This window comes from Zonotrichia albicollis, chromosome 1 (assembly GCF_047830755.1).
Source record: "Zonotrichia albicollis isolate bZonAlb1 chromosome 1, bZonAlb1.hap1, whole genome shotgun sequence".
In the NCBI taxonomy this organism is placed as follows: domain Eukaryota; kingdom Metazoa; phylum Chordata; class Aves; order Passeriformes; family Passerellidae; genus Zonotrichia; species Zonotrichia albicollis.
This window is the reverse complement of record NC_133819.1, coordinates 78,594,622-78,612,695: the sequence shown is the minus strand read 5'-3', so window position 1 is coordinate 78,612,695 and position 18,074 is coordinate 78,594,622. Positions and strand designations below refer to the sequence as shown.

The following is an 18,074-nucleotide window of genomic DNA, read 5'->3' as shown; positions in this document are numbered from 1 at the left end:
TGGCACTATTGTTAGTAAAACTATCATGTAAAACCAGAAAGATAAGATTTTCTTAGCTATATATATTTAGTTCATAATGTTGAAATGATATTTGGCACAGCAAGGCAAAAAAAGGGGTGATGGAACACTATGTTCAAAATAATCTATTTCTGTTATTATTCAAATACTAAACATGTCATTAAATGTCATACACATCTGTAAAAACTTCAGGTAGGGCCGTAAGAAAAACAAATATTGTTTTGTTAAATATTTTTTGTAAATCCCCAGTGTTGTTTCTCAGTGAAATATAAGTCAATTTGCCATGCAGCTTCAGCTTTTATTTGACAGCATGGTGGATAAATTTTCATCCTGTTGCCCTATGCTACATAAAACATTCAGTGACATTTTACAGAATGCTGCTTGAAGAGCATGCCATTCTGCAACAAAAATACCTTTGATCAAGGAGTCAGTGACACATGACTTGTGTAAAAATTATTTGGTTTTAAGACAAACTTTATAACTCAAAATATACTGTCTATATTCCCTGATTTCACATATGTAAATACAAGCATTCCCTGAATTCATGAATATATGTAAAAAGTATAGCACCACATAGTATAAAAGTTTTGCTTTTTCACCTAGAAAATAAATATTTCATGTTTACTAGGATAGGTCAAAGCATTTTTAGAGGCCTGTTTTTAAACAAGAACTTCACACATTTTCAGAAAATATATCCAAGACATTCATTCACCAGTGAGAAACAAAAGTACACGTCATCTTGACACCCAAATGTACTATTAACCCTTTTCTAATTAATTGGCCAAGTACTTAATAGCCTATTAGCAGACCTTAACATTTACCATGCCAAGCCTGATTAAAATGAAAAACGTAATCTCAGCTTCATTTAAGCCCAGCTGACAACACTGATAGGATGAAACTGAAGGGTCATGATATTTTTTTAAAGGCAAGACATGATGAGAAAAGAGAATTTCAAGAACTGAGGAGAGCTAATTGAAGAAGACAGAGAGCAGGTGTTAAATTCTACTCAGAATCATTTTAAAATTGAATCAATAAACAAGCAAATATACACATGACAAACATAGCAGAAGCATTCCTTGCCAAGTAACATTGATTTCCTTTTTAGAAGATGGCAAAATGTCATTTTCCTACATTGGCTAAATTTCACAGTCAATCACAAAATCAGTATATGTCGAGAAGTCAGTATTCTCCAAGTCTGAATGTCATCTAAGGTCAAATCACAACTACTTTGTCTACTTTAATATATAATATCAACCAAGATTCACTAGGAATCTGTTGCAGATGCTGAGTCTCCCTTCTCACCTATATGATTACAAAGTGACCAAAGCTGTCACTTCAGCCTGGAAATTATTGCCTCCTCCTTTTGACATGCCTTAGGTTTGGTCGTTTAGATTTAAGGCTTAAGCATTAAAAAGTTGAAGCTTTTTTTTTTTTCCAAATAACAGAGCAGTGGAGTGGAAAAAGCAGGAGACAGGCTCTGCGATTAGATGATACTGTGAATTCACTCCATAAAAAGGTATTTTGATAATAAATAAGCAAAACCAAAAAGTTCTTCAATGACTATTTACAGGTTAGTTTATCTCATACATAAAAATTTCAAAATAGATGTGCTGAGGAAAGAAATAGTGGATCTTACAGGACAGTGCAACATGGAAGCCCAAGTCAAGCAGATGTCCCTAGAAGAACCACATTTGTTATTTAGGAATAAATCTTATGAAACATTCTCACAGGATGATGGATAACTCAAAGTTATACTGCCTTTTCAGTGATTCAGAGCCACCCAACTGGGAGCCCTTTATAGCATATGGAACACTTTTCTTCTTCTGCAACAGTTTATTTGCCTCTCCCTAATATTTTTGAACACTATTATATTTTTTTGGTTTTTTTCCTTAGATTAGATTGTAACATCTGAGCAAGACACGTACTTTTGGGCTTGGTTTTGGCTTTCGTTTAGTGTTACAATTTTTCTGAAACCTTGTTGTGAAATGCAAATAAAAAATCTGTCATTACACACATGTGAAGGAGCCCTGTGAGTTGAAGAATACAACATGAAGCTGGTCCAGCCTTTGGTATTAAACTACAGCTTGCAGAGTCCCTGCAGCACTAATCTCAGGTGTTAAATTGCAGTGTGGCAGAGGTCAGTGGTCATTCAGACATGCAACAGTAGCTCAGGGAAAAGCACAAGGCTGGCCCAAACAGTGAGCAAATGTTATTGTATCTCTCAAAGATCTTGCCCATAAATTATCATTTGTAAAACTACTATTGGAGAATTAAAATTTTGCTACAAAACAGTAGCTATTTACCAGCAACAACAGCCCCAGCATCCCCAGCAAAAAACATTTCTGAGATAGCTTCAGATTTGCATAATTTACCTTATTATTTATTAAAAGAATTTAATATTTATTGTTTAATAATTTATTTTTTAAAATATCAGGAAAAGTTGAATCAGTTGCAACTAATGCTTAAAATAGATTTTTTTTCTTGCATTAGTTTTTTGCAAGTTCTAATTATTCTATATTTTCATTTATTTGAAGTTTTCAGAACATTATTTTTAATTTAGTAAGCATTTAATAAGAGATATTCAGTTGACAGACAGACATACTTGGATTTTCCAGTGTCTCAATAAGAGCACTGAAGAACACTATGCAATCATTAGATAAGACGGAAGGTTCTTGCACTTGTAATGGCTCTGAAGACAGGAAATAGGATCTCTTCTGCAAATTGCATATTACACAAGGAGAGAAAGCCACAGTGACTTCCTCCTTACGCTGGGCCACTTGTTGATCAGTGATCAATAATAAATGTCTTTTTAAAAAGAGTGTGATTATCAGCCCACCAAATCTACTCATGATATTGAATTGTTCAGAGAAGAAAAGAAGAAGGGATGACATTAAAGACCTTGCAACACCAAGTAGCCAGGCAATACAAAGACAGAGGAAATTCATTTTACATAACATAAAGTCAACTTCACACACATGATGGTGATCTCTGATCTGACTATTGCCTTTAATGATATTGGTGCTATGGCAGGCATGCTTTTGTGCATTCCATGCTTACTAGTGGTTAAAAAGCAAAGTAATTCTTAGAAATTGTGTTGAAAATACTAAAGATCAAAGCAAAGATTATCATATACTATGAAGAATGAAATATTATAAGAATTTTAAACCACTGCATACCTGCATCTTGAATCTTGATTCTATCTCAAGGTGAATAGATAAAAATTGAAGAAATTTTAGAGGAGGAAAAGATTAATGATGAAAAGTCTGGGAGGGCTTTATGACCGATTGCCCCAGCTAAGTCGGATTAACTCAGTCTGGACAAGAGACAGCTAAGGGACAACATACTAGAGATTTATGCATGTCACAGTGATAATAAATAGAGATCAACTACACTCCCTCTTTCTCTCCCAAGAGAACTGGTAAATATTGATTGAAGACAGTATGGAAAGATTTAAAAAAAAAAAAAGTCAGGTCTTATTGAAGCATGCAATTAAACTACAATATTTCTAGGTGCATGAAGCAGCAGACTCCAAAAATTTATGTCTTTTTGTAGAAAAAGTTTGACAGGTTCATATGAGATGGTTATTAAAGAACTATTAAAAATACACAAACCGTATTTAGATCAGGAAACGACCTGCAAATGGTCTCATACCAGGGAAGAATTTGTGGTAAATATCAAACACACTTGGTCTTTTCTTATATTGTGCTTTAGGTGCCAGTTTTTGGCTGCTGGTGAAGATAACTTTGATCAGGCTACAGTCAGATGATGCATGGCATTTTTATAGTCTCAGCTTTAAAAACAGAAATATGTCACTATGCATTTGTGTACACTCTTTTTAAGGATTTGATGAAAATAATGCTATTACTAGTAACACATTCCTTAGGAAACATATCAGCTCATAATTGAAACATACAACCTGTGCAATAATGCAAAACAAGCACAGTGCTGTGGGTAAGAGTCTATGCAGAAAAGGAAAAGCACTTTGCAAAACTCAAACCCTGGGCTGCAATGACGTGCATCAATCAGAGGAGCAGTGGTTGGAGTGTGATTCAGCTATTCAGTGGCAGTTCTGGCCCTCCCCATCCTCATAGTTGTGAAAACCCATTCAAGATCTTTTGTGTAACAACCCTTTATAGACAAGGGCAACCAACAAGCAAAGAGTGAGGATGTGAGCCATGCTCACCAGCCATTTCAGTGAGCTGCATTTGAAACATTACTACTGTGTGGCACTTGGATGAGAGATGTTAAATCTGCTTTATTCACTTTGTTCAGGATAGTGGCTTGTCAAATTCTATATCTTATCTGACAGGATTAAAGTTTTACCTGTCTTTACAGAAGATAGCTTGAGTATTTTTTTTTTTGCAGCAACAAGAAAGAGATATTGAACAAATGCCAACATTTTCTCCCTTTTGCCTCATACAATTAAAATTTCAATCAAGTACAAAATGTTAAAGTAAAATCAGAAAGTGTTATGACATTTTCCAAACTTCTGACATATGTGACATTAACAAAGCAATTCTTCTTTATCACTGGAAGAAATATAGCTGTGCTAGTTACCTGACCAGGCTTTGAATTTTCACAGACGACTACATCATAATCTCTGGCAAGCTCGGGAGGATTGTCATTGACATCCAGAATTCTAACACCAACTGGAACATGGCTCACTAGCTCAGGATTGTCTGCAAAACACATAGGATGGTATTAAGTCTTTTATAATACTCAATATTGCATGTAATCCTCAATTTGAAAGTGGTTTATTAAAACAATAACTAAATAAAAACTTGATGCATCTACAGAAATTTAGGTAACAACATAATATAGCATGTTTTTTGCACTTCATTAACTGTTTTGAAAAAATAGCAATTAAAATGAGTGGGAAGTATGGCATGAGTCAAGTCACTTAAATCAAATACAAGCTACTCTGGAAATGAAGTGGGAGGAAGCTGTTGGACTCATACTGTTGCACTTTATGGTGAAAAATAATCAATTTCTTGGTAATTAATGTTTAACTGTCCTCATAGTATTGAATTAAGTCTAATGCAAATAATATGAGAGCATTTTTCTTTTTCACAGGTTCTTAAAGGGTTTAGAAAGTAAAATGCAAATATAATAAAAAAACACATAGGCATATATAAACTTTCCCTAAAACTGAGTTCTGGTTTCTCACAAGTTGCTATGACATTTCACACAGTAGTTAGTAAGTGTGGCTTTAGCAGAAGAAAAGAAAGAAAGTTCAGCAGAAGTGAGTCTGGTTTTGGCACAAAGAAAACAATATTTAAGTACCAATGCCTAAGGCTATGATTTGTACTTTCATGGCAGCTCGCTCTCAGAAAGATTACACCCTCAAAAAAGCACAATAACTAGAATCCTTTCAAAAAGAATACAGTTTCCATGAGAAAATGAAAAAAAATCACCACCACCTCATAATTTCTTTCAGTCCATAATACCCTTGTTCTTACTTCCAAGTACTAAGGTAATTTTATTTTGTTGAAAGAATTATGTATTTAAACTTTTTATGATTATCTAATACATGCCTTCTGGAGTCTGTACAAGTATCACTTAGATGACAAACTTTATCTTGCATTCACCAACTAAATTAAATTATCAGTAGAAAACTGTAAAGTCAATCTTTCAAATGGAATAAAATGGAAGAATGAGGTATTATGGATTGACATTTTAAAAGTTCATGTGTGTACTTATGAGGAAAAAAAAGAAAAATAAAAGAGAGAGAAAAATTAGTAGTCAAAGCTTTATTCATGGTGAAACTTCATTCACCATGGTTATTTTGATTATAATTAATCCCTACTATGTTTCTGTTAAAAATGGTCATTTAGAAAATGCCTTATATTTGTCACACATTTAATGATCTCTGCTCAGAATTCTGAAAAGCATCAACTTGACACACTTGGCTTTAAAACCACCAGTGATGTAGGCTCTCAGTGAAGAAATATTTGAGAATGTTGAAGTTTTTTTTTTTTTTTAATGAAGAGATCTCTCATTTTCTTTCCTCACATGGGATACTAGGCCAAGGAACTAGGTCTTAGAAGTTCCCTCAGATTTTTCATATTCTCTTTTTAACTAATATGTGCATATTCACACAATTATTTTAATACTTTCGGAACCTAATAGAAAGGAGATAAAAAAGTCAACAGAAGACTTAACTAACAGAGGAATGCTGTTCCCAACTACCATTAGAATTAGAAGTTAGAAGAACATGCTCAGAAGACATGTATAGGCTTGCAAATGCCATTATCTTGTTGAAATTTTCCTTTACTTTGCAGCTTTACCCCAAATCTATAAATATCTTTGTAAAAGGTGAACTAAGAGACAAACTGGACTATCTCCACTGTTTTTATGCAGGAATGAGGCTCTCTATTGCCATATTAAAAAAACACCTTTAGTAGAAAACTTTGAGGAAAGTTTAAATGCTGGGGATATATAAGTGACAGAAGAATTACACTTGGCTGTCCACTCAGTACTTGGGAGAAGGGAGATATTCATCTGTCTGTGCTGTTTTTTCTGAAGGAAGCAATCTTCTCTCCAGGAGAACATTCACAGTATGAGTAGTTATACAAAAAGATGTTTGTTCCTTTCTTGAAGGTAGGTCAAAAGATTGTGCAGAACAGCACAGGCAGTACAGATTTAACATTACTTTCTGCTCACTTAAATTTAGCTTGCAACTCATTAAGGCAATGCCCTCTGTTAATGTAATCAGACAATGAAAATTAAAAAAATCCTGTAACTACAATTACAGAATATGATATCTATGGCCCAAAGAAACTTCGGTTTTGAGACTTTGTTGGGGAGGTTCTTGAACATAATTTGTAAGGTATATGAACTAGAAAGTGGTATACATGAAGGAAGGACACAATACACACAAAGAGACAAGATTCATAAACTATAATGAAAAATTTTAACATTTTAATACTACAGAAAATCTGTAAGAATTTTAGCAAGAAGGCAACAGAAGTTGTGATTATCAGATAATCGTAGGATTACTGAAAAATCTTAGTTGAAAGGGATTTCTGGAAGTCACTGGTCCAGTTTCCAGCTCAAAGCAGGGCCCTCTTCAAAGGTATGAGGGGGCAAAAAACATCCCAGAGGACGCAGAAAAAATCAGAGAGGGCACAGAGTAGTGGGTACCACAGATAAAGGACTGCTCTGTAGGCCTGGCATATAGTTACTGGGGAAGAAAAAAATCAAACTTTTGACAAAAAGAGTTAAATACTTTTGTTTCAGTACAGTGCTGCAGACCTCTTTGCCCTGCCTTGAATGTGTCCTCTTGTATGCCTGTCACCACTACCCAGAGCAATCGCAATCTTTCTCAGTCAGTTAGATTTGCAGTAGTTTTGCAGAGATATTTTATAGAGATTCACAAAGTTTACTTTTATCACTTTTGCAGCTGTTTTACAGTATGAAGAATTTATAAATACCTCATCAGTTCAAAAGAGCTCTTTACGCACAAGGTAATATTAGTAACTCCCTGGAAGCCAGTACCTCATGGAATCACTGACATTTGCAGGCAAATTTCCATACTGACAGGATACTCACTACAAAATGCTAATGGTACAGTATTAACACCACTTACCAAAACAGTCTTGAGCAGTGTGCATGCCTAAATTTGCATGCAAGGCGACAGAACAATTTATAATAGGGGAAGAGAATGAGAAGGAATTGAAGGAAATATTTTTTTTTCTCTTTCTTTTTTTAAGTTTTGATTTTGGGAATCAAAATATACTCCAGTCTTTTTCAAGAATACAATTCACCTGCAATCTCCAAACCAATCTAATAACTGGCACTTTTAATAGTACATTTTTCTTAATAAGGGAAATTTCTTCCAGCAGCATGGCAGATTTCCAGTTTTAAGATAATCATTGCTGACATACATTTCTGGCCTGTGCATCACAAAATATTCTGTGTCCTATTAGCATTTGCCTCAAGAATATATTTTTCGAAATGAATGCTCTCTGTTTTAAGGGGCAACTGAAGCAGAAACACTGCTCTGATTCACCTATGCTAGGGACTTATTTTCTAATGCTCGAGACTTTTCCCAGAATAAACAGTTCTTCTTCCAGAATACTAAACTTCTGTAAAGTAAATAAATTTCATTATCCAGATCCTCATATTCAGATCCTCCATTGGCAAGTCCACTCTAAATATACAGAAGACCCAATTAAGAGTCAATGTGAAGCCTTGAATCTTCTCTTCTATTAGTTTCTTTGGGTAAACTTTTAAATCCCTGTTCAGGAAGAAAGATTTTTAATATAGTTATTGATGACTAAGAGTTTCTTTTCACACTAACAAAATTCCAATAGACTTCATAAAAAATATTTTACCTGAATGACTTTCAGAATGCAAGTTCTGACATCAACAAGCTTTTGTGGGTGTATTTACTTTTTGATATAAGTCCATTTGACATCTTTTCAAGACCTTACAATGCACACCAATACTTAGGAAATTCAGCTAGCTCTCTATACCATTACTTCTTAATGAGAAGTACAAAATACTCATCACATTCCTCTAATAAAGATTAGTTTTAACACATTAGACGAATAAACATAGATCTAGGAAGGATAAAATATACTACCAAAAAAAAAGCCTAAGTGATGGAAGAATGTCCAACATGCAAACGGGAGTGGCAATATCAATAAAATACTGGGTTCAATTCAGGATGATGTTTATGTGATAAACTAAATATTCTGGGAAGGAGAAAATTATGCAGAATCTAAGAATAAGTTTAATGTTCCAGTCTTCATTTTAAGGAAGTGGGTACTTCTAAAAAATGTTACCTGAAGATAGATAGCAAATGCTTTTATTTTTTTCTTGTAGCAAAATTTAACTTTTTACTAATAAATATAAAGCTGAAGGCACTGCTCACTTCTCTTCTATCACAGAAGCAGAGATAGCAGCAGCAACCACAAAAGCAATAGTGATAATCATAGCACTGCAGTAGATCAAAAACATTTAGAGTTTTCAGGCTGGAAACCCTCTATTGCTGTAATTCAAGCCAAATTCTCAGACAATGTTGGTGTTGACTGCCTGATTAGAACAGGGCACCACAAAACATCCAGAAATGTCCCTTTTGACATTTCTGTCACAAAGCTTCAAAGGGAAGTAAATGCCATATGATTCCAAACTCTATCCCTTCTCTAGAGCCTCACTTTGGTAGCTAAGAAGAGCCATGTCCTATCCCATTTTCAGATGATAATGTAGGAATATCTTCATTGTTGCTTTTCCCAAAGAAACAGGAGAAGAAACTCTGGCATGCCTAGAAGCCAATGACTAAGCCAATATAAACAGGGAATAAGCATTGAAATTGGAATTAGAAGCATAATTCCTTGAGCAGGCTAACTAGAGAACTAACTGCCTTTCAGCAACTGTTAGATTTTTAAAATAGTTTTTTGGTAGGGTTTCTGTATTGCATTGGTAAGCGCATTAAAAAAAACAGCAGAGGCTGCTAAATCCACATGATTTTTGAAAACATGCAGAAATTGTTATTCCATCCCTTCTCTGGGCAGCTGGTTCCAGTGCCTGGCCACTCTGTCAATGAAGAAATGTTTCCTAATATCAAGATGGAATCTTTTCTGGTACAACTTTAAACTATTTCTGGTTGTCCTCTCACTTGTTACTTGGTAGAAGAAGCCAACCCCCACCTCCCTGGAACCTCCTCTCAGGCAGTGGAAGGGAGCAATAGCATTTTCCCCAAGGCTCCTCTTCTCCCGGCTAAATGGTTGGGTTCAATGATCCTAGAAGTCTTTTCCACCCTTATGATACTATAAGTTCATATTGCTGTGATGCATTAGTAGGCAGCTTGCCAAGCCAGAAAGTAAACTGTGTATCATTGCTAAGTTTGGACCAGGTACCAGTACTGTGTCCAGCTCTCACCAGTAAAAATGTAGCAGATATCCGGGTCATTGTCACTACACCATGACCAATACAGTCTCAAAACCCAGTAGTTTTGTTTTTAAAATCTTCTTTAATCTCTTTCAGATTTAGGGAAATACTATTGGTGAATTTTTTTTTTTTCCAGATTCTATTTTCTGGAAAAAAAATGTCATCAATACCAAAACTCTTTCTGAACATAAACTAGAAGGCAGAATGCAAGTGAGGTCAAAGATAAAGAATGAATGTGATTTTTTTTTTCCTTGTTGAAGTCAGGGTTTATGGTAACAATTTTATTTCTGTTTCTGTATTGTATCTATAGAGATAATCATATATATAAAAAACCAATACAAAACACAGTATTTCCCTCTAATGATACTAAAAAAAAAAAAAATAAAATAGTGAATTTCATTCCTTAAGTCCATTCTCTATTACTACAAAAAATTACTAGTTTTGAAAAAAGCCAAACAACTGAGACCTAAATAAAAATCACTATGAGGACGTTTTATATTTATTGTAAGAAAAAAATTCAGTTCAAAAAAAACTGAGGCATGAATCTTGCAACAAACTCACTGGTATAAAAAAATCATCCTGCTGTCAACCAGATACAAATGGCTAGGAGTTTATAAAACTCCAACAGCATTTTATTCTGATTTAGATGATTTCTTGAAGATATTGTAAAGAAAACATTTTCTAAAAACTGATTATTTGACACAAGCTATTAGAGTCATTCTTGGTTATGTGGAAAATTAAAAATGAGTAAAATAAATTGACATAAATTCTTGTTCTCTTATTTTTAGTGTGTATGCCAGGAAGGTATTCCTCCAAAGACTTATTTCCTTCAGGCAATGCATATGTTTCTGTCATGTGTTTCGAAATAAACCAAAATCATTGTCTATTTCTGTCTTTTGATTTCACTTTTTGTAAAATAAATCTGCTTGCCTCGTAATACTATTAACAGAAATACTATTCATACTTTATGTCTCCCCTCCAGCTTCAGTTATCCTTCTCCATATGACAGCCTCATGCAGTGTTATCAGGAGTAATATATTTTAATACCCTACTCAAATCTTTGTAATTTCTCTTCTGCAAATATAAAATGTGAAAAAGAACTGTCAAATTCTTCTCATAACCTTGCTGTTTAATGATGGTAATATGGGTAGCAATTTCCCTGTGATTCCTAATAATAGATATAACCACACCTCAACATAAAAACACACTATATCTGTTTATTTGTTGCAATTATAGGACTTCCATTATTCAGCAACTCAAGGCAGCTTATATTACACTGCTGCATATTATTAGTTATCTCTGTGAATGCTGTTTTCCTCTGAATTATATAATTGTATGTTTCTGTTATTGTTTTTACCAAGACTTATTAAAAAACTACTTATGTTACAATTAGAAAAGACACTTTAATGTTATTTACTCTAGGTCTTTTTAAATGAATGTTCCAAACTTTTATTCTCGTGAGTTATCCTAACTTTTCACATATTTAAATTCTGAGTAGGGTTTGTTGGCACTCTATTTAAATATGTCTAAAAGTTATTTCTTTGAGTAGTTTTTTGCAATTACTTTTTCCTGATATCCCTTCCACAGCACATAGGGTATTGCATAGTTTGCCATTAAATACTGCCCTAACTCAACCCCTTGGCATTTTTCCTGTGAAGCTCATAATGAATACCCATGCCAAAGTAAATACAAAGACAAATATATTTGTTTGGTTGGGTTTTATTTTTTCCAATGTCTGATTTTTTTAGCACCTTGGAGATATGTGGGATTTTTTTTCTGTAAAATTGATTGCATAATGATGTCTCTTCAGTATTTTGATTTCTAATCCATTACAGTGTCAAAGCTCTGTATATACAGGTTTCTTTAACGTGGTAATTTTTTTGCTGACTCTTGATTGGATTTCATCAAGTTTCGGGGATGTGACAAAACCTGGCATGAAACACCATTATTTCAGTTCTCTTCTATACAACCTCTCCACAGCTTTATAAATTAGGAATTCTTTATTGTCCCTTTGTCCTGGGGTGACGTTATGATGCTTGTATATCCCCATTCATCTGTTCTGTGCCTTTAAGACCGGCACTGAAGAGCGGAAGTTTTGTTTGGGTTTCTCTTATCAGGACAGAGACAAGCGGTACATAGGGCTGTTTTTCACTTCCAGCTTCAGCTTGCTGCTTTTTGCTTGCTCTCTTTTTCTGCTCTTGCTTCTGCTCTGCTTTCTGCCTCTGCTTATTAGCTAGTTCTAGCTAAACAGTCCACATTGCTTCCTGGACTGTTTCTCCTCTCCTGTTCCTGTGACCATCTCGAACCTGCTCCGGACTGGGACCCGGGAACACCGAAGGTTCGGCTGCAGCGGCTGGCCCAGCGCCGGAGGGACTGAGAACAGAGCAACCACCCCGCCCCCCCCCCGAAAGAGACTTTCTGATTTTGCCATCTTTCTCAAAGCGGTGTCATCGGGTATTGTTCATTTTGTGTGCTGGGGGGTGCGGGGCCAGTCAAATAAACAGGTTCTTTCCACCTCTCTCCGAGGAATTTTTTCCCGAACCGATTGGGGGGAGGGGCCGTGTGGGTTTTGCTTTCTGGAGGGGGGCCCTCCTTTGCAGATTCTTTAACAAATTTGCCCTAAACCAGCACACCCTTCAATCACAAGTTTTTGCACCCATTGCATTCAAGTTGGTCCTTTAAGCAAATAGTGGAAAGTGGTGTGATTTTCCATTTTCAGCCACTGCAGAGCATTTTGGAGACAATCAGGAGCATCTCAACTTGATCCCAAACTGCTAATGATCTGACAAATCCAGGAATCCATTCTACACACTGATATAATAACCAGCTGCATAAGAGAAATATGTGACAACTTCCCAGTTAAAAGGTACCTTTAAAATATTTAAAATATAAGCACTTATTTTGCTTTTAAAAAAAATCACATTTCTAATTAGAAGCACAGTTTTTATACATCTACATGTCAGTATTTTTTGAACTCCGATAACCTTTTGATGTTAACATCACCTGAAAAACATATCAAGAAGCTGGTTTTCTCCATTTTCTTCTTTTATTTTCTTCTCCACATTAAAAACACAGTTCCCAGTACCAAAAAATCAAAGAATCATTGATTTTGAAGGTGCCTCCATAGATCTGCAAGTCCAACTCCTTTGCTCAAAGCTGGATCTAGAGTGTACATTGCTCTGGCCATGTCCAGTTGGGTTCTGAGTGTCTCCAAGACAGAGAATCCACAACCTCTCAATGTGACCTGTTCCAATTTTCAATCAATCTCACAGTAAAACCATTTTTCTTATTTGGTTTAAATGGAATTTTCTGTGCTTCAATTTATTCAAATTGCCTCCTGTTATTTTACCGTATACTACTCAGATGAATCTTTCTTGATGTTCATCATCTTTAGTCACCTCTTTGACTCCCCCTAACAGTTATTTAAACTTATTGATAAGCTCCTTCTGAGCCTTCACATCTCCAGGCTGAACAATCTGAGCTTTTTCAGCCTCTCCTCATATGACAGACATTCCAGCCTTCATGATTCTGCACTGGACTTAGTCTTTTTGGTATTGAGGAGCCCAGATCTGGGAGCATTCCTCTTGGGCTCTCATCATGGCTGTATGGAGGGGAAGGATCACCCCTCTCAGCCTGCTGACACCCAATGTTTTCTCACCCAGTGCAGAATGGCATTGGCCTCCATTGCCACAAGATCTCATCACTGGCTCACACCCAGGTTTCATCCACCAGGATCTCCACCATAACCTTCTTTCAAAAGCTGCTCATCTGCCAGTTGGCTGTGCATGTGAACTGGTACATCGGATTACTCCTCTCTAAGTGCTCAACTTTGCATTTCCTATTATTAAATCTCTCTTCAAGATTTAATTTCCCTCTCATCAATCTCTCTTCATTTCCTGTTCAGCCATTTCTCTAGCCTATTGAGATCTTTCTGGTTGTCAACACAACAGTCTGATGTACGAGCCTTTATTCCAGTTTTGTGCCATTTGCAAAGAGTGAGAGTGGTTGAGAAAGCACTCTATTCCACATATCACATCATTAATGAAGAGGCTGTTATATCCTGCATAAGCCACCAGAAATAATTCCTAGTGATTGGACCCCACCTGCTATCTGGGCTGCTGGTTGAAGCCCTTTCAACCTGCCATTTCAGACAGTTTTCCATCCACTTCACCCTTCAGTTATCTAGCTCATTCTTCTGTGTGTCTTGTTCTTGCATGAATTTTTCTTAATCTTCCTTAATTCTTACCAGCTAGGGAGGTAATTTTGGAATTTGAATCACTTTGCATCATTGAGTGCTATCATTATAATGAATTCTAATTGACAGATTCTGTTAGTCTTTGAAATAGCTCAGCCTTAAGTTTTTCTACTTCCAAGGGACAGACTGTATTCTTGATATTACTAAGCTATGACTGTATTTCTTTCCTTTAAATCAGTCTTTCTTGTGTTATAAAACATTGTGCATTTGCTCTGTACTTTTCTATTCTCATTACTCTTGTCAAAGACTTGTTTAAAAACCTTTACTAGAATCAATCAAATTATATCTTCTCCCTCTTTCAAACAGACTATTCTAAATTTTTTTCAAAGAATTCTAAGAAGTCAATTAAATGGTAATCACCCTATATGAATCTGTATTTTAAAGTATTAGTACTACTCTTAGTATGACTTCTCCCTCCCCCTGTCTTAGATTTAGTCTTTAGATCCTTCAACATAAACTATAATACTACTTTATCATCTTATTTCCTAGTACTACAATGAGATTTCAGGAAGCACTCCTATTGAGACAATCAAAGCAAATGCTTCTGGACACAAAAATGCTGCTGTTTAAGAACAATGCATGTTAAAGAAAGAGAAGGATTGCCCATTAATTTTTATAATAATAGTGTGATTTAAGAAATAAGAGCACAAACAGAAAAAACCTGTGGATTATTACATCAGCATTACTCCTGAAGAGCAAAGTGGTAGGACTTCCTCAGATCTCAGAGGACACTTGACCAATGCAGACAGTATATATCACATACAGAGAGGAAAAGTGAAAGTAAATATCTTATGAAAGGTTGAGAAAGAATGAGGTTGAAGCATGAAGATATCACACAATTGGGGGTAGAAATATAATCTTGATTCTAAATTTCATTTATGTAGAATAAGCCCAGTTACAAATAGTGGCCAAAGGGATGATAGGTGGAAACTGAATTCTATCAGTGATATGTAGCACAAAGTGAAGAGAGGAAAACACTTCAAGAAACTAACTACAATCAACACTTTATACCCACAGAGCACCTCTTGTTGTTGAAGGAATACAGTCTTTATGGGCCTTGGAGGTTCTGCTGTGCTCTTGGCCAAGCAAATGATGTCAGAAGCTGCAAATGCCTTCTGCTGTGTCAGATAAATTTGAGGAATATCAGCCTCACAGCCAAATAACACTTTTGTCATAGCCTTTGACTGATATTTCAGCTTTAGTCTTAGTTTTGCAATACCTAGTGCTTGAGCTTAAAAGCAAAAACCATAAGACCAGATATGGGATAGATAGCACTTAAGGGAAGAGCTTTGGCCATACACAGCATATGCCCCTTGCTCCACCATAAATTCATTATTAAGTTCACAATGGATTTGGAAAAGAACAGTGTTGTAATTTCCAAATATGACAAAAAACAAAATGTTTGAGGAAGTAGACACAAGGAAAGGCTGTCTGTCATTTAGGCTGCCTGTCAGTCTGTCTGTTATCCATCTCTTCCTCACTACTATATCTTCCTTTTTTCATAATTGAATTGTTTTTCCAACTGACTCTATAAATTTACTTATTTTTTCAACCCCGGCTTTAACTGTAACAAAGGCAGAGCAAGGGACAAAAAATCAGATTTGTGTTTTCCTGTAAAAATTTGCACCTGAAACAGAGACTTCTAAGCAGACCACCTAAAATTAAAAAAAAAAAAAAAAAAAAAGTATAATTCTTATAATTTATTCCATTCTGTTTTAGTTTTAAACATAATCCTCCTTCTTCATGCTGTTCTCAGCATGATACATGTACCAGCACTCTTTTGATTATGTGAAACAAATAATGTGGAGAAAGCTATGTTCAAGTTTTATGCTGTTGAGATTTTTTTCTGGAAAATTATATTTCAATGGTTTCCGAAAAAGGACTCATGAATACTTTTTTTTTCAGTGTCCCTGTGTAGCTTTTAAATTTTTTTTTTTTTTTTTTTTTTTTTTTTTAATTAACAGTATGCACCTGGTTATGATTAAGCTTTAATTGTATTTTATTTCATGCTGAATTCAGTTTTATGCTGAACTGAAATGACATTCTATATATGTCAACACTGTCAAGCACACAGGAGTGTTAGTGTTTGCTTTTTCAAGGAGCTAATCATAAAATTCTAGATCCTATTATTTACTGTAGGGAAGTACTTAGCACAAAATGTCAATTTATTTGTGAATGTAGGTACAATAATAGGAAACAATTTGCTGTCTTTATGAAATAAATTCATGCTGTTTATTCTGTAGCATGCGCCAGTGCCGTAGTGGCAGAACAGATTACATTTTAACCAAGAGTTGAAACAGTTGAAAGCAGACCGGGCTAAATAATGTCAGTGGAACCTATTAGAGGTAAAACCTGTGTTTTATCATTAATAAAACAAAACAAAAAAAAAAAAGAAAACTAATATACATAAAAGTATTTCACAGTTTTGATCAAAATCACTGCCACTGAAAGATGGTAACATGAACAGTGCTTAGGAGAATTGAATCTATCAATCCAGAATGGGACTTTTTTTTTCTTCATTTTCCTTGTTGAGTTTTTTAAATTTAAAACTTTGACCATGGAAAAATGAAGACCCTGCAATCAAAAAGCCAAACTGAAAAGTTCGTTAAACTCTCCTTGCCTCAAGAAGAAATATTTGTCTCATACTCCTCAGCCAAATGGCTTTTGATCATTGCAGGGCTTATCTGAGGCAATGGAGATTCACCAAAGTTAGAGGACTTTCAAATGCACAGGTAAGTATTTATTATATCTTGGTAATTTGCCCATTAAAAGGCCAGAAACATAATCAGAAACTACTAGGCATTTGTGAAATATAAGTTAACACGGGCGTACAATTGGCATGCAATTTGCTAAAATAGTCCATAGTAGATACAAGAAGGAGAGATGAATTTCTCAGACAGTACTAAATAGTGTTAACTTCTAAGACATATGAATTGTGAAACACAAATGGCACAAGCTGTTTATTTTAGGAGATTGAATGCTTAGAAATGTTGCTGGGTAAGTTGGCAGCCTTCTGTCCCATGCAGAGAAATCTGGCAAATTTACACAGGTGGACTCACACAGGCATGTGATTTTGTTTAATTGTTCTGTGGAGTTAGAGTATTAACAAACACACAGAAAACTCTTCTTTATCTGGACTAGCTAAAAACCCACAGGTGTTCAAAAGAACATAACATATTAATGTAGTCTTTCTCAAAATATGAGAGTGATTATTTTCCTTTCTAATTTTTATTTTTCATACCATGTGCCAAATAAATTATTTACCTATCTCAGAAGCAGCCACTGTGATGTTGTACCAAGGTGTCTCCTCTCTGTCAAAGATCTTGGCAGTCTTAATGGTTCCAGTACTAGCATCAATCGTGAAATACCTATCTTCTTCTGTGTTATGATCAATGAAATATCTATGAAGAAATATAACAATAAATATATATTCGTTGTAGTATATATAATCCAAAGTAACAGAAAGCTATATAAGAATATTACTTTCAAACTTTTAAAATCACAGACATTTAAAAAATAACCTGAAAAAAAAATAATTTGGAGAAACCCAAGGTAATACCGTATTTAAGTTCTTTCATAATCTTTCATTTCTTTTGATATATAACAATATTTCCACCGTGAGTGACTAAGATATAAATTGCTAACAGGTGGTATTTTACACAGCAGTATACAAACCTTCCAAAGGTAATATACACATGTATTTTGACTAAAAATCGTGAAATGGAAAAGCAGAAAAGAAAGCAGAAACTAGGACATTATTATTCTGCTTATTTGCCTGTCACTGCAAACCAATGTGATGAGCCTTGGTTCCTGTTTCAAAGCATGCCTCTCTGACATTAACTCGATGACAAGGTGACACATAAGCCATTTCGAACATCACCATTACAGAGAATCAGAAACATCTGGT

The 18,074-nt window shown here is 35.0% G+C and overlaps 1 protein-coding gene across 16 annotated transcripts in view; it reads right to left on the bottom strand.

The window, feature by feature from the left end:
* The window catches only part of CDH18 (cadherin 18), a 491,833-nt gene that overhangs the window by 20,950 nt on the left and 452,809 nt on the right, over nt 1-18,074 (bottom strand). For all 16 annotated transcript variants that reach the window (XM_074545340.1, XM_074545332.1, XM_074545380.1 and 13 more), the window contains 2 exons: nt 17,432-17,568; nt 4,576-4,697 (listed from right to left, as the gene is read on the bottom strand). In XM_074545340.1, the coding sequence (XP_074401441.1) occupies nt 4,576-4,697; nt 17,432-17,568 (259 nt within the window). The remainder of the gene's footprint in view (nt 1-4,575; nt 4,698-17,431; nt 17,569-18,074) is intronic.